This window comes from Zalophus californianus, chromosome 3, assembly GCF_009762305.2.
Source record: "Zalophus californianus isolate mZalCal1 chromosome 3, mZalCal1.pri.v2, whole genome shotgun sequence".
Lineage (NCBI taxonomy): Eukaryota > Metazoa > Chordata > Mammalia > Carnivora > Otariidae > Zalophus > Zalophus californianus.
Window position 1 is genome coordinate 128,987,530 of NC_045597.1, and position 23,833 is coordinate 129,011,362.

The 23,833-nt window shown below is 38.7% G+C and overlaps 1 protein-coding gene and 1 long non-coding RNA gene across 11 annotated transcripts in view; both read right to left on the bottom strand.

Annotated features, from left to right (window-relative positions):
• The window catches only part of COBLL1 (cordon-bleu WH2 repeat protein like 1), a 159,254-nt gene that overhangs the window by 129,617 nt on the left and 5,804 nt on the right, over positions 1-23,833 (bottom strand). The window contains exon 2 of one of the 10 annotated variants that reach the window (XM_027589863.2): positions 22,520-22,675. The exons of 8 other annotated variants lie outside the window; for them this stretch is intronic. In XM_027589863.2, the coding sequence (XP_027445664.2) occupies positions 22,520-22,524 (5 nt within the window). In that variant the 5' untranslated portion in view covers positions 22,525-22,675. Of the gene's footprint in view, positions 1-16,486; positions 16,614-22,519; positions 22,676-23,833 lie in introns of those variants that run through there. One more of the 10 variants, XM_027589864.2, reaches the window with a different exon arrangement.
• Positions 10,450-20,923, bottom strand: LOC113919910. The gene is made up of 3 exons (XR_003519160.2): positions 20,551-20,923; positions 10,710-10,835; positions 10,450-10,562 (listed from the first exon to the last, which is right to left on the bottom strand). It is a non-coding gene; the product is annotated as an uncharacterized LOC113919910 (long non-coding RNA).

Consider the following 23,833-nt stretch of genomic DNA (forward strand, 5'->3'; position numbering starts at 1 on the left):
TAAATTTGAGCTTGATTATTCACCTCAAAGATTTCACAATTAGTTCCTTTAAATAATATCTTTCAGTACATAAGATCAAACATTAGATTTCCAAATTTTTTTTAAGATTTTATTTATTTCTTTGACAGAGACCCAGTGAGAGAGGGAACACAAGCAGGGGGAGTGGGAGAGGGAGAAACAACAGGCTTCCCGCCAAGCAGGGAGCCCGATGCGGGGCTCAATCCCAGGACCCTGGGATCATGACCTGAGCCGAAGGCAGACACCTTATGACAGCCACCCAGGTGCCCCTAGATTTCCAAATTTTAAAAAAACTGATTTTTAGGGGCAGCTGGCTGCTCAGTCTGTAGAGTATGTGACTCTTGATCTTGGGGTTCTAAGTTTGAGCCCCATGTTGGGCATAGAGATTACCTAAAAATCTTTAAAAAAAAAACTGATTTTGTAACAACTTTTCCAGAATTATATTTTAGGAAGTGACATATACTTCTAATTATGATTTATATATCATCAAATGGATTGATGTACATGGAAATGTTAAATACAGTATTACACATCTTTATTGTCAGTTGCTACCTTAAATATAGTTTTTCAGCACAGCTAAACAGAACAATACCCTAATGAAAATCCACACTGTCCTATGACATCTTTGTTTAATCAACAACAAAGATTTCATAGTCATTCATTTACTTTAACCACTGGATAAACAACTATGTACCTTCAAAAGACCTCACGGGGGTAACCAAACATTACGAAATTATAAAGTCAAACTAGGCATTCAAGAAGCTTATCAGTGGAAATATTTTATCTAGAATTATGGTTTAGCTAAAGAGATAGAAACAGCATTATTCCCATTATGTAACTGACTCCCATCTCCCAGGTGGAACATGAAGGTACTGATTATTTCTCTTTGTCTGACTACAAAAGTAATAAAAAGTCATGAGCTCATTATTAAATGAAAGCATTTCCATCCCTCTTAAAATAAGAAACGGACAATAAGGTAGCAAACTAAACACAGTTTGGAGTCCAGTGTTTACTCTCCAGCATCACAACGGACGTTATTGGTCTGCTGGAACTCCTCAAGCTGTTTACAAGAAAATTGTTGGTGGTCAAGCCGAAAAACTCACTAATACCTTTTTTACAGGATCACATGATTGTTTTGAGTCATTTTATGGAAAAGTAAAAGAGGAAAATGAATGCAAACTAAAATTTTAGAGCCCTATGACCTGTGTTTTTCAAACACATCCAAAATGTATTTTAATCCCCATTTTATTGGCAAAGAAACCAAGGCTCTGAGAGGTTAAGTAGCTTGCCAAAGGTTACCCAATAAGAAAATAGCACAACTCTGATTCAGACCCGAGTCTATGTGACAAAGTCAGTACAGACAGAATGCTATTTTCTAAGATGTTTTGGAAAACTAATCTCTAAAGAAAAGTCTTTCACATGGAACATGCTAAAATCATATGTATTTTGACTGGATTGATTACAGCAGCAAGGTACCAAGAATAATCTTGGAGAAGCTGCTTCATCTCTCATTCTCTCAGGTTTTGTTTTTTATATCTGCTAAGGACAATGAAAGTACGATTTCTCACACAAGGTTGTTATAAAGACAAAATGCTCTCATATATTTAACATCCTTAGCATAAAACCCAGCATCTAAAGAAGAACTTAGTATTTGTCAATTTCTGTATTATTACTCTTGCTGTCATATGTAAAATTAAAGAGTCTTTAGTCTCTGTTGGATCATCAACTGAGCATTGTCTGAAGAACTTATTGGGTCTATCTTTTCCCCTGTCCCAGTAGAGAGTCTGGAATATAGTAAGTGCTCAACAAATACTGAAATAAATCATCAAATAATTTTCCATTCATTTTTATCTCAATGTGTAAGTATTGATAGTCAAAAAATACTGTATCTCTTTTGCTGATCTTTTTCCCCACAATAATGCCTTGAATCAAAAGTTCTTGGAAGACAAAAGATCCTTCATAGGAAGTCCCAGGTTAAAGAGAAAGAGGTGGGGGCAGGGGGATCCAGAACTTCCATGTATCATGTTAAGGAAAACTAGGCAGACATGCATGCAAAATATACCTCAATTCATATACCTCCATTTCTTCTCCATTTGAAAGTAATTCCACTCCCAACTCTAGAAAAACAGATAAATTCTCACTGTTCTCGGAAATCTGCCACTCTTCAACAGGCTCTCTTAATTACCAGTTCAGTCATACAGCAAAGAAGGAAATACCAAAATCAATTAATTCTTTGTGTTTGTCCACTGCTGACTGTATATTATACAAATGTCTTGGAGTCAATATTTACATTTTTAACTTCTCTTATTTATAATTCAACTTGATAGGTTAATTTACCTTGTTGACATCTTAACCATCTACAAGCTGATAAGCACTAGTTTGAAGAAAGGCACACAGTGAAACCACTTTTTCTAGTATGAGCTGATCTTGAAGCTAACCTTGATTTGATCTCTGTGCAGGAAGGTGGGGTCAGAAATGCATACTTCCCAAGGCTCCTGTAAAGCAGGAGAATACAGTGATGAAGAATGTTGGCTTTGGAATTAGGCAGACCTCCCATGAAAGCCTGGTTCTCTCCCTTAAATTAATCTCAGTTAAGAAAACTGCATGAGCCTCAGTGTTTCCTCCTGTATAAAGAGATAAAACATGAACCCCACGGTGGTATTGGGTGTATGTGAAAGTACTGCCGCAGTCCATGGTATTAATATTAATAAATGATAAGGATTATGATTTTCAAACAATTTTTAAACAAAGCATTACAACTACCCTAGTTAAAGGTCCATGGGGAATATTCTATCCCAAACCATTCCTCTTCACACAGCCCCTAGAATTCATCCAGATTCCTCCATCTGATACATATGAGGGAGAGAAGGAAAAGAAAGGCCTAGAAGAAACAGGCAGTTTCCTCCATTGCACCCCTCTAGGCCTAAGATTTCTTAGACCACCAAAATCCTAATATGGACAAAACAATTAAAAAACCCATTACATAGAACAAAATAACGTGAACAAGTACTACTGTAGATAAAAAGATGCAATAAAGTAGCAAATGTTACTGTGGACAAAAAGATAAAACTTGCTCTTAAGAATCTTACAACTTCGTGAGGAAAACAAGCTTATAAACAAAACACAAAGAGAAGACAAGGTAATACTTGCTCTGACAGACTTAGAGGTAAAGGGCCATGAAAGCAAAATGGAAGAAGAAAAAAATCTGACTTGAGGATCTGTAAAAGCTTCAAGGAAAAGGTGGAATTTGGAATCGGGCCTTGAAAAATGTGTGGATTCCTTTGGGCAGTGAGCTGGGCCAGTAGAATTCCACACTGAAGAAACTCTAAACAGAAACAAGGAGGCTGAAACTCCCCGGGATGCAGAAGAGCCACAGTCCATATTCCAAGTCTGAAAAGAATTAGGTGGAAAGAGACAGTGGGAGATGAGGCCAGAAAGGAAAGTTAGGATGAGGCATCCATGCCTTCCCAATGCCTACTCCAGAGTCTGGCCTTACTATGTGGGCAAAAAGACCTTTATGGGGAGAGTAGGGGAGCCTGATAGGAACTGACTCATGGTTTCAAAATATCCTGTAGCATGATAAATATTAAAAATAAAAACTAGGAGCAAGAAGGGGCTATCAAAATAGTCCAGGCCTCACCTACAACATCAGGAAATGGGAAATTAAGGGGTGCCTGGGCGGCTCAGTCGGTTAAGCGACTGCCTTCAGCTCAGGTCATGATCCTGGAGTCCCGGGATCGAGTCCCGCATCGGGCTCCCTGCTCGGCGGGGAGTCTGCTGCTCCCTCTGACCCTCTTCCCTCTCATGCTCTCTCTCATTCTCAAATAAATAAAAATCTTTAAAAAAAAAAAAAAAGAAATGGGAAATTAAGGGGCGCCTGGGTGGCTCAGTCGTTAAGCGTCTGCCTTTGGCTCAGGTCATGATCCCAGGGTCCTGGGATCGAGCCTGCTTCTCCCTCTCCCACTCCCCCCGCTTGTGTTCCTGCTCTTGCTGTCTCTCTGTCAAATAAATAAAATCTTTAAAAAAAAAAAAAAAGAAATGGAAATCAAAAAGAATACTATATTCTAAGAGCCCACAGGATTAAGCAATCTATAATCCTTATAATATACAAATACATTTCTTCTACTCGGGTAAAAGTGAATAGTATGCAGAGTTGGGATTTAGGGGTAAACAAGGTTGACTAGGATGTGTGGCCCGAAATCAAGGTAACTCCCCCAAATTTGCTAAATACAGGTTTGATACTGGTTATAAGGAGCATCCATATTATAATAAAGGGATACCATCTGGTAGATGAAACACAAAAGCCGAGGTCTCAGGGCACTTGTATGTGTAGAAGTTAGGCTGGGGACGTGGTCAATGTTTGGGGGCAGGTGGGGCGTGTCGCTCTAATTTAGAGCAGGCTCACAGCTGGTTACTGAGGCCACAGAAATCCAGGCCCCAAAAGGAAAAAATTAGCTAGCCAGGGAGTCAGGACCCAGCCAAATTGCCTGAAGTTCAGGGCAGGGCTCCAGGGAGATATAAGAAATATCTATGAGCTCAGTGGGGAAGACCTGGTCACTGGGTGCTGAGAGGACACTTAACAATGGAGATTCAGGTAACAAGAATAATTCCAGGTCACGGCCACTGGTACAAGAGGCTTTGTCTAGATTAACCAATTTTTGAACCCATAGCTAGAAAGTCTTCAATCCTGAGAAAAGGCTGAATAAGACCCATACTGAAACTGTGTTACAGGGATGCCTGGGTGGGTCAGTCAGTTAAGCATCTGCCTTCAGCTCAGGTCATGATCCCAGGGTCCTGGGATGGAACGCCACATCAGGCTCCCTGCTCAGTGGGGAGCCTACTTTTCCCTCTCCCTCTGCCTGCCACTCCCCCTGCTTGTGCTTTCTCTGACAAATAAATCTTTTTAAAAAAATAATAAATAAGTGTTACATGAGCATGAACTTGTATCACAGTGTTTTCTGAACTCATCTAAATTCCTTATCTAATGTGAGTGTAATGGCAAAGGATAGTAAAAAAAAAAAAAACAACCTAGCACCAACTAAGATAAAACACTTTTATCCAAAAACAAGACAAAATATTAAACAAAAAGTCTTTCTCAGTCCACCATAATCTTAGGAGAACCTGCACAACTGGGCCCAGTTTTACCTGTAGCCTTACCTGTTTCTGCCCAGCCTGTATGCTCTACTCACACTGGACTATTCCACATTCTCTAATACTCAGGGTACTCTGGTGTGTTTATGCCTCCATTTACAATACACATCTTCCTTTTCTGGCTTGGCAATGCCCATTTATCCTTCAAGTCACCCTACACTGTAAGACCCCTTAGTGCCTTCAAGCAGAACTAGTCACTGAATAAGTTCTTAGAGCATTTTCTACATACCTCTCCTGTGATAGCATCTTCAAGATCAGCTCAAGAGGTCCCTCTTCCAAGAAGCTTTGGGGCTCTGGCAGACATCCATGTCTGCCTTTATTCCTAGCCTTGCCGTAAACTGTATCATCACTTGGCAATTTCTACCACCCAATTATGAACAGTTCAAGAGCCATAGCTAAAACTTATGTTCAGCATTTTATGGCTTCTACCTAGCCCACATTCTGGCATAAAGTAACTTATTGATAAGTTGAGCAAATCAACATTGTTCCAGTTTCCCAGTGATTGATAAGGTTCTATGCACTTTTTTTTTTTTAAGATTTTATTTATTCATTTGAGACACAGAGGTACAGAGAGCGAGAGCATGAGCAGGGGGAGAGGCAGAGGGAGAAGCAGGCCCCTTGCTGAGCAGGGAGCCTGATGTGGGGCTTGATCCCAGGACCCTGGGATCATGATCTGAGGTGAAGGCAGATGCTTAACCATCTGAGCCACTCAGGTGCCCCTCTATGTATTTACTTTTGTTTATTAATCTTTTACATTTGAATGAAGATATTTATCTTTATTTCACTTGCGTATTCTACTTATCCTTCCTTCAATGTCTTAGAAATTTGCTACGATAGAGATTTTAAAACTAGAGAAATAGGTCCGAATTTTATTTTATTCAACAGTGGGACTATGATAATTTAATCCCACACATATTGCTAAAATGAAATCCGGGGATTTCAGTAACAGTAGCCTACTGTGTCTGCCCACTTAAAAAGTGCCAGCCTTGAACAAAACAGAGTGTTTATCCTCACCACCCCAGATCAGGCATTTTTATGCCCTCCTGGGCATCTACCCGTTATCCAGAACCCATCAAAATCAGCAATACCCCTTATTTCCCAGACTTTCCCTCCATTCCCCTGCACACTACCACTACTAAAACTCATATTATACGTTACTACAGCCCTTACTAGAAAGCAATCTGATAACAATTGCTATTCATTGTCTATACCCTTTATGATAGATAATTCTCATAACAGTCCATATTACAGATGAGGATATCTAGACTTAAATATACAAGTCACATACCCAAAATTACACTGGAATAAAGACCTAAAGTGAGACTGTAGACTATACAACTCCAAAGCTACACTCTATCCACGACTCCAGTGGTTCTCAACCTTTCCCATGCATCAGTATCACTTGGAGGGCTTATTAAAACAGATTGCTGGGTTCCCCCCTCCCACTTTCTGATTAAGCAGGTCAGGAGGTGGTCTGAAAATCTGCATTTCTATCAAGTTCCCAATTGATACTGATCAGGGACCCACTTCGAAAACCACTACACTATACCACCATAACAAAGTAAATTACTTCATTGAAGACATCCGGATAATTCAGTAGCCCTCAAGATGATTTGCTCTTGACAGGGGCAACTATGAAGGCATACCTTCCTAACGGTAAAATCTCATGTTCTGTGACAAAAGTGAGACAACAGGGGAAGAAAATAGTGCTGGGGACATGTTCTCGAATGAGAAAATTCAACAAAAGGTAGTTACAATACCAATTCCCTAGAAATTTATATGAAAACTGAATGCAAGTAATCAATTCTCATTTCCAATTCTAACTTCAATGTGAAAAAACAAAGGCCTGAGAGCAGCCAGGAGAATTTCTAAAAAGAACATTGGCCATTATGACTTACCCTACCAGACCATTAAAACATATTATAGAGACACTGCAAACAAAACATTTTGGATAGAAAAGCAGAAAAATCAATGGAGCTGAATGCAAAGCCCACTAACACATGAATAAAAATAAATTTAATATATAAGGGTGCCATCTAAAACTCAGTGGGGAAAAGATCAACTCTTCAATAGATCATGTTGAGGCAATTTTTTTTTTTTTAATTTAGACACTACCTCATACCACAAAAGAATAAACTTCGGTTTGTTTCTGTCAAATATTTAATCTATCATAAATTTAAGATAAGGGAATATTTTAAAGACTTATAATGTACGTGCATTTCTAAGCAAAGGAAAACACATAGAATTGCCTCTAATATAAAACTAAAACACTAAAAATGCTTCCATAAACAAAGCTGCATGATAAATGATAAAACAGGGGGAATATTTAGAATGTAAGACACAAAAGGTTTTACATATTTAGTGTAAAATACATATTAAGAGCTTTTACAAAATAAGAGGAAAATAGAAACATAAAAGTATGAAATGAATTTTTAAGAGAAAAGCAAATGAAAATTAAACATTCGAAGTTTCTCAAACTCAGTAATGATCTAAGAAATAAAATTTAAAATAATCAAAATCATTTTCCCTTATCAGACAAAACCATCAAGGTTGACAATGTAGAAATTTTTTTTAATCAAACTGGAAAAATGCAATGAATGCTCAGCAATGTCAGGAAATGTGCCAAAGCGTCAAACACAAAGTACATTTTAAGTAGAGAAGGAAACAATTGTTCAGACACTTGATATGTTTCTATTGTGTATAATCTTGAGGACAGGTTTTCACTGACTCTTATTTAAAGTGTGTCCTTGACTTTTAAAAGATGGAATATTTGGAAAGGTTTTTCTTTAGTTATTTCAGATGTAGGTAGGTGGTGGAGGGGGGCAGTGGGCAGAAACTCTAGTTTTGCCCCTAGACTTTTTTTTAACTATGAATTCTCTATTTGGAACAGTCTAGTACAAAGAACAAGATACAGTTATTTTCATAAAATACACACTATTTCATAAAATATACAAGTACCGTCAGGGAACTCAACGATGCTCAACAAATCTTTAAAATTGTCTATATCTCTGATAATATGCGTGACAAGTGTTCATACTGTTCAAATTGTAGCCAGTCTCAGTAAGAATGCTTGTATTTATTAGAAAATACACACCAGATCGAAATGTGAACATATTATAGTGGGCTACCCTCTTCTAGGATCACAAATTGTTTCTCTATGACCTTGACAGTTCTCACCAATTTTCAATAGTTTATGACCAGTGATAACCTGATTAGAATACCTTAATGAGAAAAAATGCAGCTGTTTGCTTCTTTATGACCAAAGTAATAACCTGCCTTTCTTTGGAAATGGCATTAACAATTTTTAATTGAATGTGTATCCATGTGGAAATGAATCCGACACGACAAGAATATGGCACCAACAAGCTCAATGAGAAAGAACACCTTCATGCAGATGTCGCCTCACACTCCATACCCAGGAGAATGTGTGCTGTCAAAAGAACTAACCTCATCAAGAATTTAGAAAGGAAATGCATAACTTATTCAAACGGACTCACTTTGTTTTAAGACATGTATTATCAACAAACAACCCATAAGCAGGTCTCATCTTAGGTACCATTTTTAATGTAAAGGGGCTGATTATGGTTTACAGATGTGGAAAGTATGTGACTAATAGCGGGAGGGTCCCTGTATTCTGCTACTTCAGCTTCCTGAAAAAGGAATGGAATCTGAGCTGTGGATAGGGAAGTTACAAAATAAAAATCTAGCCTTCTTGGGGCGCCTGGGTGGCTCAGTCGTTAAGCGTCTGCCTTTGGTTCGGGTCATGATCCCAGGGTCCTGGGATCGAGCCCCAGTCGGGCTGCCTGCTCAGCGGGAAGCCTGCTTCTCCCTCTCACACTCCCCCTGCTTGTGTTCCCTCTCTCATCCTGTCTCTCTCTGTCAAATAAATAAATAAAATCTTTAAAAACAATAAAAAATAAAAATAATAAAAATCTAGTCTTCTTATACATGAGGGATAGTCTTGTGGTCTCAAAGATAAGGTCTTTTCATTAGGAACCATTGCCAACAATAAAATTCAGCAAAAGAACATCTTTGGTTAGTTGGCTATTTTTTTCCCTAAAGGAAAAAGGGATAAAGGTCTACAATATACACATTGTGTGCTCACTATCTCCACATCTACCAGGTAGAGCCTTTTCTAATGATTGTAAAGGGCCAGAAAATCTGCTTACAAAGAATCATATTCTATGAACTCATGAGTTACAAAACAGCATTATTTGTATTTGGGAAACAATGATCCTTAACCAAATATTAACTACTAATGTACTGAATAAAAACTGAGAGTGGGCAGCTTAAACCAACCTTATGAACTTTCATACAGTGATGTTCAAAATTGTTAATTGTAAAATTACTATCATAGGCGAGGAGTTGTAGTAGTATTTCAAGGTTTTAAGTATAAATACTTCCAATTAATCCCAGACATGAGTCTATGAGATAAGTATCTTCATTTTCAGATAAAAGAATAAAAAAAGCAAGCAGATATACAGAAGTTAACTTGTCCAAAATTTCCTAACTACTCAATGGGTGAGCCAGGATTGAACACCAGGTCTCCCTGAAATGCCAAGCCTATAGCCCCTAGACTATTCCTAGAATGTCTTTGACTGTCACTTCACACAGAGAACTTACTAGTTTAAGGCAACAAAGGTGACTGCTCGAGTCTGGTCAGATGAAGAATAACCCCCATTGTCGCCTGAAATCAAACTGGAGCTCTGCCCTGTGCCTACTGAGCCAGGGGCCCTGGAAGCCCCAGCCACGGAAGGAATAGGCCAGAACCACCTCTTGCTGCCATAGCAATGATCCTCAGGCCTCCTGGGTTGTTGGATATTCCCTTTAAGAATTTTCCCTTTGGCACCCCGATGGACCTTGCAATCCACTGCGCCAGTGACGGCAGCATTCTCCAGTCTCACGTTAATAATCCCAGGCTTAGAAAGACAGTTTTGATACTTGGTTCTGGCTAAGAAAAGTCAGTGCTAGCAACTTCCCAGAGTCCAATGAGAAGAACTAATCTCAGGGGGAAGTGCTAAGGGGGTGGGAAAAGGGCACATAGATATTTACAACTTCTATATTTGCATAAAGATTCTGAAAAGGTTCATTAAGACATCTGAGAAACCAGACATGATGTTAACCAAGGCAAAAAAAAAAAAAAATTGCATAGTAATTGGCATTTCAGAGATTTGGACTTTCCTTATTTTAAAACAGAGAGAGTATTGTTTACACTGCCTTGGAAGTTGTTCAAAGATGTGTATTTTTAATAAGATTGAATCATATTTTCAATCCAAAGTGATTTTATTCCATGAATACATTTTCCATGTATATATAGTAATATTTTCAATACAATTAGCTGCCAGTGTCCAGCCTGGTGGGTACCTGACACACAGTAAGCTTTCAATAAGTATCTGTTGAATGAAAACAAAATTAATGAGCTGTTGATACTTTCAGGAAAATGCCTTATTCTTGTTATACTTGGTTACCTCTTAAGTAGCTTCAAACCCAATCCTCCCCAACTAATTCAAATTCAAAACTCCCCCTCTCAAAATCCATACCTGTCCTAAAGTTCAGCTTCTTCATCCTTCAGTGGAGTTCAAGATTCCCGGCCCTCATCCTCCTTGACCAGAGCAAAGATCTCCTTGTGTCCAAGCTCCCCCAGTGCTGCTGGGAAAAGACCAAGCCTGGCCCAGGGACCACATAGTGCATTTGAAAAAACATATACAGTACTTCCAAACCAAGTAGGTAATTACACACACAAACACCCAACTTACCAGCTTACTCTAATAACTGACTACAGATGGTCCCTGACTTCCAACTTTTCAACTTTATGATGGTACAGAAGCAATACGCACTTAGCAGAAACTATTTCGAATTTTAATTTGGATCTTTTCCCAGGCTAGAGGTATGCAGTAGAGAGATACTCTCTAGTGATGTGGGGCAGGGGCAATGCAGGTCCCAGTCGGCCACGTGATCACAAGTGTAAAGAACTGATACACTTCACAACCATTGTGTTGCTCACTTTCAGTACAGTATTCAATATGTTATGAGAGGGACGCCTCAGTCGGTTAAGCATCTGCCTTCAGGTTGGGTCATGATTGAGCTGGGCATCAGGCTCCCTGCTCAGCGGGGAGCCTGCTTCTCCCTTTCCCTCTATGCTCCCCAGGCTTATGCACTCTCTCTCAAACAAAATCTTAAATGTACATGAGATATTCAACACTTTATTATAAAAATTGGCTTTGTATTAGATGATTATGCCCAACTGTAGGCTAATGTTCTGAGCACCTTTAAGGTAAGCTAGACTAAGCTATGATATTCAGTAAGTTAGGTGTATTAAATGCATTTTTGACTTCCTATATTTTCAATTTATGATGGGTTTATTGGGACATAACCCCATCCTAGGTCTAAGAAAATCTGTATTTCTCAAGTCACAGGACCTTCCACACAGATTTCTCTGAAACTTGCAAAGGCTTTCAGTTTCTAACTGTAAAAAACTCTGGGACTGGTTTCTTCACTGCTGCAGACTTTGCAGTCTCTCAGTTCTGGAATTGCATTCACCCAAATCTAAAACTTATACCCTATCATGCACAGTTAATGATTTCACTGGAAACAATCCAAATATCTAACACTAACAGGTGAAAATTAAAAAAAAAAATGTAAATATACACACAGGCAAGCAAAAGATTTGTTGCACAATTATTTCAAAAAGCAATTTAAAAGATTTATTTTAGAGAGAGAGAGAGAGCACAAACTGAGCAAGGGGTACAGGGAGAGGAGAGAAATCTCAAGCAGACTCCCTGCTGAGGGCAGAGCCCAATAACCACACGATCATGACCTGAGCCAAAAATCAAGTCAGACGCTTAACCAATTGAGCCACCCAGGTGCCCCACAAAAATCATTTTTATTATTTTTTAAAGATTTTTTTTAAGGATTTTATTTATTTGTCAGAGAGAGAGAGAGCCAGCATGAGCGGGGCGGGGGGGGGGGGGGAGCAGCAGGCAGAGGGAGAAGCAGGCTCCCTGCCGAGCAAGGAGCCTGATGCAGGACTGGATCCCAGGACTCTGGGATCATGACCTAAGCAGAAGGCAGACGCTTAACCGACTGAGTGACCCAGGCGTCCGACACAAAAAAGCATTTTTAAATGCATTTCAAATAACTGAAATAACATATAATCCTGAAGAAAAAGAATATGAAAATAATACATAGTTAAAAATCCAAACATTTAGAAGTCTCGAAGGATGCATTCTATCCACACCACAGCATTGCCTAAACTATATCTGAAAGAACACTGGTTTTAAGATATAAATCAGGGTTCTTCTGATAAACAAATTTGGAAAATGTTATTTTCAATGTTTCCATTTGGGAAGTCCGTTCTGTATATTACATTAAAATCTCTGAGATTTTAAGAGAAGAAAACAGATCAATTTTGAACTCATACAATCACAGAATTATTTGAACATGGAAGTTGTTCTTACAGGAAACAAGTTGACTTCTATCTTATTCAGAAGGCACCTTGGAAGGGCACCTGAGTGGCTCAGTCCATTAAGCCTCCGACTCATAATTTCAACTCAGGTCCTGACCTCAAGCCTCCTGGTGGGCTCCGATGCTGGGAGTGGAGCCTACTTAAGATTTTCTCTCTCCCTCTGCCCCTCCCTGTGTGCAAGGCAGCACCTTGGGAAATGCTAAAATTCAAATCATGTTAACAACTGTAATATCTCCAGGTAGCCTAGATAATGATGATTTTTCTTTACATATTCCTATTGCTTTCAAATATTCTACGATAAGCATGTCAATTTTGTAATCAGAAAAAAATTGGCAAGAAAGTGTTTAGTCCCATTTACTGTCACTCCTACTATTATTTATTATATTGGCTTTGCCACCCCTGGAAGTTCTGGAGGGAGGGTGTGGGGAACAGGAGAGCAGGTGCAAAGTGATCAAACCATATGGATTTCAAATGACATTTGGGTTCCACTCAGATCTGCCATTGCCTGGCTATGTGATCCTAGACAAATTACACCGTAAGCCTCAGTTCCTCTTCTACACAATCTGGATAACAACTACATCTACTTTACAGAGTGATTAATGACTATTAAATGCAGTAGCACCTGTCATGCACTTGACACAGTACCTGGCGAATAGTCAGTGCTCAGTAAATGCTCAATGCTTGTATGACCAGAGTCCAGTAAGCCACTACCCATTGTTCCTAAATTACTATAACTCTGATCCTTTTAATTATTGGAAATTTGAATTTAAAAATATTTGTTCAATCCCTGAAGTAACTAAGGTTCCATATTATTTTACCTACTCTCTTATAAAACACATTATTTAAAAGAAAATTTACTGGGAACACCTTAATGCTCAAGAAACTTTCCAAGTGCAGAGTCTATGCATAAGTATAATTCATTCTGTCTAAAGTTTTTCATTATACTAAGAAAAAGCAGATCTTATTTATGTTAAATTCTGAAGTCTTTTTGACATCCAAACTTATCTGCAAGAATATGAAAAATATTCCTATATTACCAAAAAAAAGCAAATCCAGAAAAATATTAATAAGACTATTTAATTGTATTTGCTCTAATAAAGGATTTTAGTCAAGGGTATGTCGGGTTAACTTTCAGACCATGCTAACATGCTGCCACCAGAACCTAAAGAGCTATAGCTTTATACAATCTAGAACGAATGCTGCCCATTAGCCTCCCATCCTAAATGATAGTCACTGTCATCACTATGTAAAAAAAGATTTTCTTTGATATGTGAGAGCCTATGGTTAGAAAATGTCTCAAATTCCCATTCCCTCTTTTGAATAATGATGTTCTTATACATGACATTACAAAAGAAAATTTTCAGTCACTACGTATCAGTACTAACAAAATCAAAGAAATGCAGTTAGAGTTACTCTCATCTTACAGAGAAGTGAAATACTAAAATATAAGGCAATTCCCACAATGGCAAAGAGAGGAAACAATCAGAATTGCAATCACCTTGGTAACATACTCCTAATCTCAGAGGGGGCATTTTTCTCCTCTAAAAGGAATGTGATTTTCATTAAGATTCATACCCATTTTGTATTCAGTGTTCCAAGAATAACTTCCCTGCACCTGGCACAGCGATTTCATGGGGGACCAATGAAGAAAACCAAACCCATCTTCAATTTCCTGGGATAGAAAAATGAGAACAGACACGTTCTCTCACTCCTTGGTTTCCATTTAGTACAGTAACAATGTCGGCATTACACAATGCTGTTTCCTAAAAAGCAGGTAATGTTAATAATTTAACAAGCATAAGCTGAAAACCTGATATGTGCTGGTGTTACTTCCACACTTTCATGCTATATAATTATCTTCTTCCACCACAGAGGAAACAGAGGCCCAATGAGGGAAAGAAAGTACCCAGCCAACGAGTGGCAGAATAGAGACTGGGTTCCAGATCTCTGTCACCAAGTCCATTCTGCAACAGCTACCTGCTGAGTGTTATTCTGGCTTCTGGAAGGCACACTGGTTCACCACACTGGACAACTATAAAGTAGACTGCAGAGTTAAATGGAGAGAATTAGCCTCACTTAAAATGCTTTATGGAACGCTGTACACCTGGCCATACATTAAACTTTTACTTTTTCAAGGTTTTTTTTTTTTTTCTGATGAATTCTGGCTTAGAATTTCATTTTATTTGAAGACAATGTAAAATGTCGATTTGCTGCCAAAAATATTCTTAGAAAAATAAAATGAGCAAACTTGTTTTCTATTAATAATTTATAGTTTTGTACACATCTTGAAATTTAACTTTCACCAAAAACACTGGGAAGAAAGAGCACTCGTACTGATTTTTCGACAATTTCTTCCACTCATGATACGTTTAAATTCTCAAACTCTTCTTTCACGAGCTGGAAGAAAACACCCTTTATTATTTGTTCTTTTCTTTAGCTACTATTGTTCACATCAAAAGACTAATTTCTTATACCAGTAGAATAACAATCAAAATAGCAAGGCTCTTGACCATTTACGTTTTGGGGTCTTGACACAAATGAGTGGAATTCTTATGCACTAATTAATCATGCAATTAATGACGAATTGCTTCATTCTCAAAACCTATATTCTACAAATCAAATGTTACTCTGCTATCATTATTCAAACAGGAATATTTAGGCTGTATATAACCATATACCACTTATGTCCTGTTAAACAATCCTCCCCATGATAGCCAAACATTTGGTTTTGTCTAAGTTTAAGATGGAAACATTACTCAGAATTTTCACTTATACTACTAATGAAATGCATATTTCTCTTATAAACATCACTGCAGGGAATAATGCTAAAAGATTCTATCAGACCAAGAATGGAATTTTATAACAGAGTGCTAAGAGATTTACAACAGCTCTTTTAATGCTGTAGCATTTGATGGTGGTTTAACAATTCATTTTGATTAACGGCTACAAAAATGAATGTTAAATACTCAGTTTGATGCTTTTTGTCACTGAGCTTTTACCCCTCTAGTGAACAAGTAACCCACTGGTCTTCATCCCCAGCACTGACCTCTTGCTCAGGTTCACACAAATTCAAATAATACCTATCCAATAACTCATCATTAGGTGTCTAGGTACGTGCAGGAAATTCAATTAAACCCAGCAGTATACACAAAAGAAGTCAAGAACATGGCCTCTGCTTTCTAGGTTTTCACAATCTATTTAACTTACTCAAACACACCAGGAAAGGAAAAAAAAAAAAAATACCAGCAAAGAGTATTAGCACAGTAAATTTTAAACTGTGTAAAGAATGTTAAAATGACCAGTTAATAGCAAAGAGTGGTATGGGGGGAATAAATCCAGTATCCATCAATAGGGGACTAGTTATATAAGTCATGGTTCATCCCCACGAAGACATAATACTAGGGGGGGGAAATAGAGTCCTTTATGTACTGAAATGGAATAATTACCAACTTATTATGATTAAGTAAAAAAAGCAGGGTACAAAGCAGCACTAACTGTGTATAAGAGAGATACAATATACATACATACACTTGTTTCCTCCTGAGTGTAAGGAGATGCACTCTTCAATATGCTAGCCAATAATTACATAAGGCTTTTCAGCACTGGATATGTGGCTAGTGTGACTAAGGATTTAAATTTCAATTTTATGTAATTAAATTTCAAAACTGACTCAGTGCAAAATATTTTGTTAAAGATAACATTCGTGTTTTGTAGAACTAGAATCATATTAATTTGCATCATGTAATATATCATTTAAATTGAATTTTTTAATGTAGTGCCTAAAAAATTTTAAATTGTATTTATGGTTCCCATTATATTCCCACTGGACAGCACTGATAAACAGTATCCTACCAGGATTTGAAAGAACTGGTGACACTGATGCCTCTGGGGAGAAAACCTGGATGCCAGCAACCAAGGGACTAGAGAGAGGTCTCTCACTATTTGGTCATTTTCCTCTTGAATTCTGTGCCATTTGGATATATTGCCTATTAAAAAATAATGAATAAGAGGTGTGACCTATAAACACCAACGTAAAGAATTACTGACATTAGAATAATTATGAATTATATTTTGGATGGAATCTCTCCTCCCAAAAGCATATATGGTACTTTTGAAGAGGTTATACATGGTCTTTGGCAGAAAATGCTCTGTAACAACCTAAGATCACAGAAGTGTTTCACAAACTGCAGTTACCAACTGAGCATAAGAGCACAAGAGATTAAAGACGTCAAGCCTCTAACTGCTTAAATTAGCAAAATCTAGCATTTAACACCACTGCCTTTTCTTTCACCACCAGAGACTGTTCTCTTTCATTTTTCCACTCATTGAATATATTGCCCATTTTCTTGTTCCTGTCTTCATTTATATCCCCAACTAAGAACTTAATTATCTCTACAATTCCATTTAGCACTGAGTGCATCTACTTGGCTAGGTGAAGAAGGTGGGGGGAAGAATCAGGAAATATTCCCTTTCACAACCTTACAAAATTAATTTTTTTCCCATGAAGCAGTAGTGTAAAAACATAAGCAGATCACAGGGGGCTCAAGTAAATGAGTACTATATACAACGACTGAGAGACGCTTAATGTATTTAAATATAAAATGAAAAATCAGATTGCATATGTAAAGGGTATTACTATTTCTTTCAAATTTTCCCATTTTAAAAACCAGTACTTCAGGGGCACCTGGGTGGCTCAGTCGTTAAGCGTCTGCCTTCAGTTCGGGTCATGGTCCCAGGGTCCTGGGATCGAGCCCCATATTGGGCTCCCTGCTCCGCGGGAAGCCTGCTTCTCCCTCACCCACTCCCGCTGCTGGTGTTCCCTCTCTCGCTGTGTGTCTCTCTCTGTCAAATAAATAAAAATCTTTAAAAAAAAAAAAAAAAAACAATACTTCAGGGGCACCTGGGTGGCTCAGTCCCATTAACATCTGCCTTCGGCTCAAGTCATGACCCCCGGGTCCCGGGATCGAGCCCCACATTGGGCTCCCTGCTAAGCGGGGAGCCTGCTTCTCCCTCTCCCACTCCCCCTGCTTGTGTTCCCTCTCTCACTGTGTCTCTGTCAAATAAATAAAATCTTTAAAAAAAAAAAACTTCAGAAATTTTTTCTGCTTTGACATAGCTGATTTTATTTATTCTTTTTTTTTTAAAGATTTTATTTGAGAGAGAGCACAAGAGCAGGGTGAGGGGCACAGGGAGAAGCAGACTCCCTGCTGAGCAGGGAGCCCGATGCGGGCTCGATGACGCTTAACCAACTGAGCCACCCAGGCACCCCGACATAGCTCATTTTGAGCTTAAAATGCATATATCAATGAAAACTTTTTATTTTTTTTATTTTTTTTTAAAGATTTTTTATTTATTTATTTGAGAGAGAGAGAATGAGAGATAGAGAGCATGAGAGGGAAGAGGGTCAGAGGGAGAAGCAGACTCCCTGCTGAGCAGGAAGCCCGATGCGGGACTCGATCCCGGGACTCCATCCCGGGACTCCAGGATCATGACCTGAGCCGAAGGCAGTCGCTTAACCAACTGAGCCACCCAGGCGCCCCTCAATGAAAACTTTTTAATTAGTAGTATTAAGTTTAAGGGCGGGGGGGAAGCCACCATTCCCAATTGCAAAGCACACCCCTCCTTTTCTTACTCCTCAAGAATGTCTGACCTAGGGTTGCACTGATAAAGATCATTTTGAGGAAATACTCCTAAGGCCACAGAGAGAATGTGTGCAAAGCCATCCACAACTCAGCCCAAGACAGACAGGTTCCTCACCAGTCACACAGACCACACACCAGCATGAATCATCAGCACAATAAGCAGAAGTTTTGACTAGGTTTGATTCAGAGAGCAAGGCATTCTAGATAGCCTTTAACTATTAAAACAAAATGGCCAACTGCCAGCAGAATTTTTAAAATTGCTTCTTGACAGGAAATCTTAGGAAATTCCCTGTGAAGATCAACAGATGGTAAAAGATGGAATTAAATAGCCATCAATGTACTGCTCCCGCCTCCCAAGCTGTGTATGCCTTCAGCAAGCCCATCATTTCTTAGTATCCCATGGCTGATCCTTTAATACCAACAGTGTCTTGGTGTTCAAACCATTCCAATTATCTGTGTGACTCCAGAAACTTGGTCTCTACCTTGCCTAAGTTTAACTAATCCAAATCCGTGATATTCAAATATTCATCACCGCCAATTTGATGTGCTCAATATCTGGAAGAACACAAAAAATAAATGGTTTGGTTTACCAAAAATAGCAGCAAATTTCATTCAACACCTTCAGACAACTCTCAGAATTGCCACTAATCTGAACTTGCATAATCTGCTTAGTGTCCTAAATCACTATGATTCACAAAAAAAATGAAAATCCCAAAGTGGTGCATCCCCAGCTTATATACGAAATCCTGAATTTGATTAGAAAAACTCTAGGGATGCCTGGGTGGCTCCCTCAGTCAGTTAAGCATCTGCCTTCAGTTCGGGTCATGGTCCCAGGGTCCCGGGGTGGAGCCCTGCACTGGGCTCCCTGCTCAGCAGGAAGCCTGCTTCTCCCTCTCCCTCTGCCACTCCCCCTGCTTATGCTCTGTCAAATAAATAAAATCTTAAAAAAAAAAAAAAAAAAGAATTTACTAATGGGCGTTTTTAGAGTTCTTCAAGTCTATACCACTTCTAACTACCAAGTTAGTTGGAAACAAGTTCCTAGGCTTCACAAGGATACCAGCACAAACTTCAGGACTAAATTTTCTTAGCATCATCTAAGAATGAATTTCCTATGTTTTTCTACATACACACAGGATCACAGATGATTAGACATAAGTTAGACATTGCTCCTTTCAGACAAGGTTGTATTTCAAAAATGATATATGTAAACTGGAGTAAATTACAGGTTGGAATAAGTTCTAGATAAAAATTTGTCCCAATTAAAATGTGAGGGGAAAAATCAGTCTATTTCCCCTTTCAGATCACTCAGGTCTTTCAAGTGAAGTCATACCTAACTTTCCTACAGGGGTAAATGTTCACAGGTAATAAAACTATCACCTGCCCTGTTTCAGAGAAAGAGGAAACTGAAGATAGAAGGCTGGTAGCATGGGATCACAACATAAAACTTAAAAACTAGTTTATTTTCATATGCTAAAATTCTTTTCTGCCACCTCCAGCTTTGCTCTCCTAAAGCAGAGCAAAAAGATATTCATTTGAAATTAAAGCATCTAGCTGCTTTCTCGGAATGGACATTTAAAATAAAAGTGAAGACTGGAAGAAACCATGCCCATAATCTAGTAGGCACTTCACTCAGGAGTTTTGCTGTCAGCAAATGACCAAATCATGAATACCCGAGAATATGGGGGCTGCCTGAGACCATGAGGTCCTTTAAGACAGTCACCCTGTCTCCTTCCTATTAAAGCAGTGATACTTGACTGGCAGGCATAAAAGAACAAGAGAGAAACAAAGGGTTGCTCCTCTCTCTGACATTTCCACTTTAGCACAAGGGAAATAATAAATTCAGCAGCTCTTATAATTATCTTGACCACTGTTGACTTAATTTGGCCTAGAAACTACAGCATGTCCATTAGACCTGGGAATGGTAGGGTGGTAGCCTTGTTCCGATTTAGCAACTCAATTTCCTGTTTTTCCAGCAGATCTGAACTGATACACAACTACAGCAGCTGTTAAAATTCTGGCTCCTGTCACCACAACTCCCCTTGGGGTCATCTCATACTTCCTCACTTCCATTTCTCCAGAAATAATAGCATGTGTACATGTGCATGCAGGTTAGAGAGATGAAAATCCTCAAGGACTGGTGATAAATGTCCCATTTAGGTTTCAGCATCTTAACTCTACTTCCTTATAAATATATCTTGGTATAAGTGCAGAAGCTGTAATAATAGGCTACAAGGTAAAATGGTATAATTTTAAAAAGTACAGTGGAATGCATACCTTGGTGTTAATCCTCCAAAATTAATCACACTGAAAAACAAAGCACTTTTTCCGATGACACTACCATTTTAACAATATATTCTGATGTCACTGGCGTTCAACCCTGTTTAAAGTCAACCTAACCATAGCATGGACCTAACTATTATAATTCAGGTGCTTTTTCAACCCCACTTCAAAGGGTCGCCTCTGAACCACTTTTGTTATTTTCACAAGTCAATCCCCCTCCCCCCAAAATATGGTATTTCACTCTTAATTCTGCCCAAAGTAATTTTCTACAAGTCTGAGGCAATTACAAAAGAAAACCTCTCTCCTATTAACCCAGACAGTGGTAGTCGCCATTATCAACAGTTTCGGTTGCCAGCGGTCAGCAGACGACCCCCCCCCCCCCTTCTGAGGAATCCTCCCAAGGGTCAGCTGTAGCCTCACCCTGCGTCACAGGGCCTGGGTCACCCACCTCGCTTCATCTCCTCGGGAAGGCGTTCTCTCACCCACGTCATCACTGGAAGGGTGAGTACAGTCCCCTAATGTGGGGGAGGGGCGGATAGAGAGTGCACACAGGAGCACACGCGGGAGTGAGAGAGCCCAACCATAGTCACATAAGTTTTATTACATATTATATAATGTGGTGTCTGTCCCCATCGGATGGGTGCCCCCAAATGTGGGGCGAGGATCAAGTGGAAGCCAGAGGCTGGGCGCGGTGAAAGAATTCACCTGAGGCGGAACAAAGGAGAAAGTTTACGGAATAAGCAGCAAGGGAGCCTCGGGCAGGACAGCCGGGGAGGGACTGACTTCGAGAAGGCAATGGGTAGGGGCTGCTTTTAAAGAGGGAAATTGAGGAAGTTTGGGGACGTAAGGAATTTTCCCTTTCTGGTAACTGTGCCAGGTTGTAAGCAGCCCATTGGTTAGTTAGGGCCTATGGCTAGTCTGAGGTGGGTCCCCTGAAGGGCCCGTCTGTCTTCAGCCAAGTGGTCTCTGTGGACCCGCTCGACATCCCATTGCTCCAACCTGTTGCCCCAAAGTGACCACTACATATAACTTATAACTGTTATGACTGTTCTATTTTATGATTAGTTATGTGGTTAATCTCTTACTGTGCCCATCTTGTAAATTAAAATTTATCACAGGTGTGTATGCACAGGGGGAAAAATCGGTGTGTATATATAGGGTTCGGTACTGTCCCCAGTTTCAGGCGTCCACTGGGGGCTGGAACACATGGAACATCACCCATGGATAAGGGACAGGGAGGAAGACTATGGTACTTTATGTATAACTGTTTACATCATCTCTGAAGCTCTAATTTCAATGGGCAGAGTGTCTCTAACAGGGAGAGAACAAGAGTAAGCAGGGAGAATTAAAAGGAGGGCTCTGAAGCAATTCTTCTCTCTGTTTCCCTAGCACCTCCGTTGTCACCACCTCATAACCACAAGCCTGAAAGCCTTAACGGGGCTCTATTTTTTCTCTAAAGAGTAAGCAGTTAAGAAACCGACCTGATTCAGTAGTATATGTGTCCTCCTCCCACCAAATTTCTGAAGGCCTGTTTCTGAGCAATATCCCAGAGTTATATAGCATGGAAAAGCATGGATATAATCAGGATGTCGCCCAACATAGGGCACAGCACATACTGGAAACCCAAATACCGTAATTTATTGCTAATGAAACCTGGAAATTCTGACCTTCGTAAGGATTTATCACGATTTAAAATGTATTAAAACTTACAAACAGTACCAAGTTTTCAGCATTCTAGGAGTTGAGCTTAATAGACTTTTTCTCCTGCCTTGGCATTCTTTGCTGTCTTAATCCTGAGATGACCATCCCAATTAAAGTACTTTCTTTGTAAAATTACTCCACATTTCAACTCTACAGCTTTGTTTATGCATAAAGCCATTAAGTAGTTTTAACTTATTTACATATATAAACAGCATTGTGAACTTAAACTATATTAAAATAATAATAAATTACCCACACTCACTCCATTATTTTTTCTTAAGACTAGTCAGTCTTTGAGAAGCTTTTCCAGGGGATTCATTCCTCAGATATGGAAGTTTGTATGCAAAACTGAAGACATTTGGCCCTTTATAAATAGTCCTGGGAAACTTCTTTCTCCCATACTTTTAGTTTATTTTTACTGTAACAGATGGAGGGAAAATTTAGCAAAGCAGTCATTTAAAAAAAAAAAAAGCCTTACAACAATCATACTAATGTTAGAACACTAAAAGCTTACAGATATGAAATATCTTTAACAACAACAAAAACACTTGCTAGAAATTATAAAGGCAGTTTGACTTAAGTCATAAAGTAGCTTTGAGTTTTCAAAGACCTAGATAGGAACTCTTTCAGCTTTGTTCCTAAAACATCTTAACTATGTATTAGTCAGTTTTCATGAAAGTATCTCCAGCACAGAAGTTTAGAACTTCTCTTTAAAATATATTCCAATATCATGTTAAAATTCTGCAATGCTTACCAAGGGACCACGCCTGTCTTCACTTAAAAAAAAAAAAAAAAAATCAATCACTAATCACCATTCTGCAAAATCTCTTACTATAAGATATATTTTGTTATATGCAAACAGAACATTAATCATTAATCATTTTGTCCCAATTTATATTTAAGTTTAATACTTAAAAGTCATCCTGCCAGTAAATAAATTTGAATTAAATAATAATCACTACATCATTTATCAATTTCATAAATTAGGCCAGGAGGGTCAGCAAACTTTATATGTGGCCAAGGTAAATATTTTTAGCTTTGCAGGCCATATGATCTCTGTCTAGACCATTCAACTCTGATGAGAAAGCAGTCATAGACAATAGGCAAATGAGTGGGTATGGCTGTGTGCCAATAAAACTCTACAGAAAGAGAATAATATCTAGAATATATACAAAACTCCTAAAATTCAACCAAAAAAGCAAACCCAACTAAAAAATAGGCAAAGAACTTAGACATTTCTCAAAAGAAGATACGCAAATAAACAATAAGGACATGAAATGATGCTCAACATCAGTGATCACTAGGAAAATGCAAGTCAAAACTACAATGAGATACCACCTCACACTCATTAGGATGGCCACTATTTAAAAAAAAAATAAACAGAAACCGACAAGGGTTGGCAACCGCTGTTGTTGGGATGTTAAAATAGTACAACCAATATAGAAAAGAGTATGGTTGCCCTCGAAAAATTAGAAATAAAATTACCATTTGATCCAGCAATTCTACTTCAAAAGAACGGAAAGCAGTCTTAAAAAGATATCTGTATACCCATGTTCCTAGCAGCATTATTCACAAT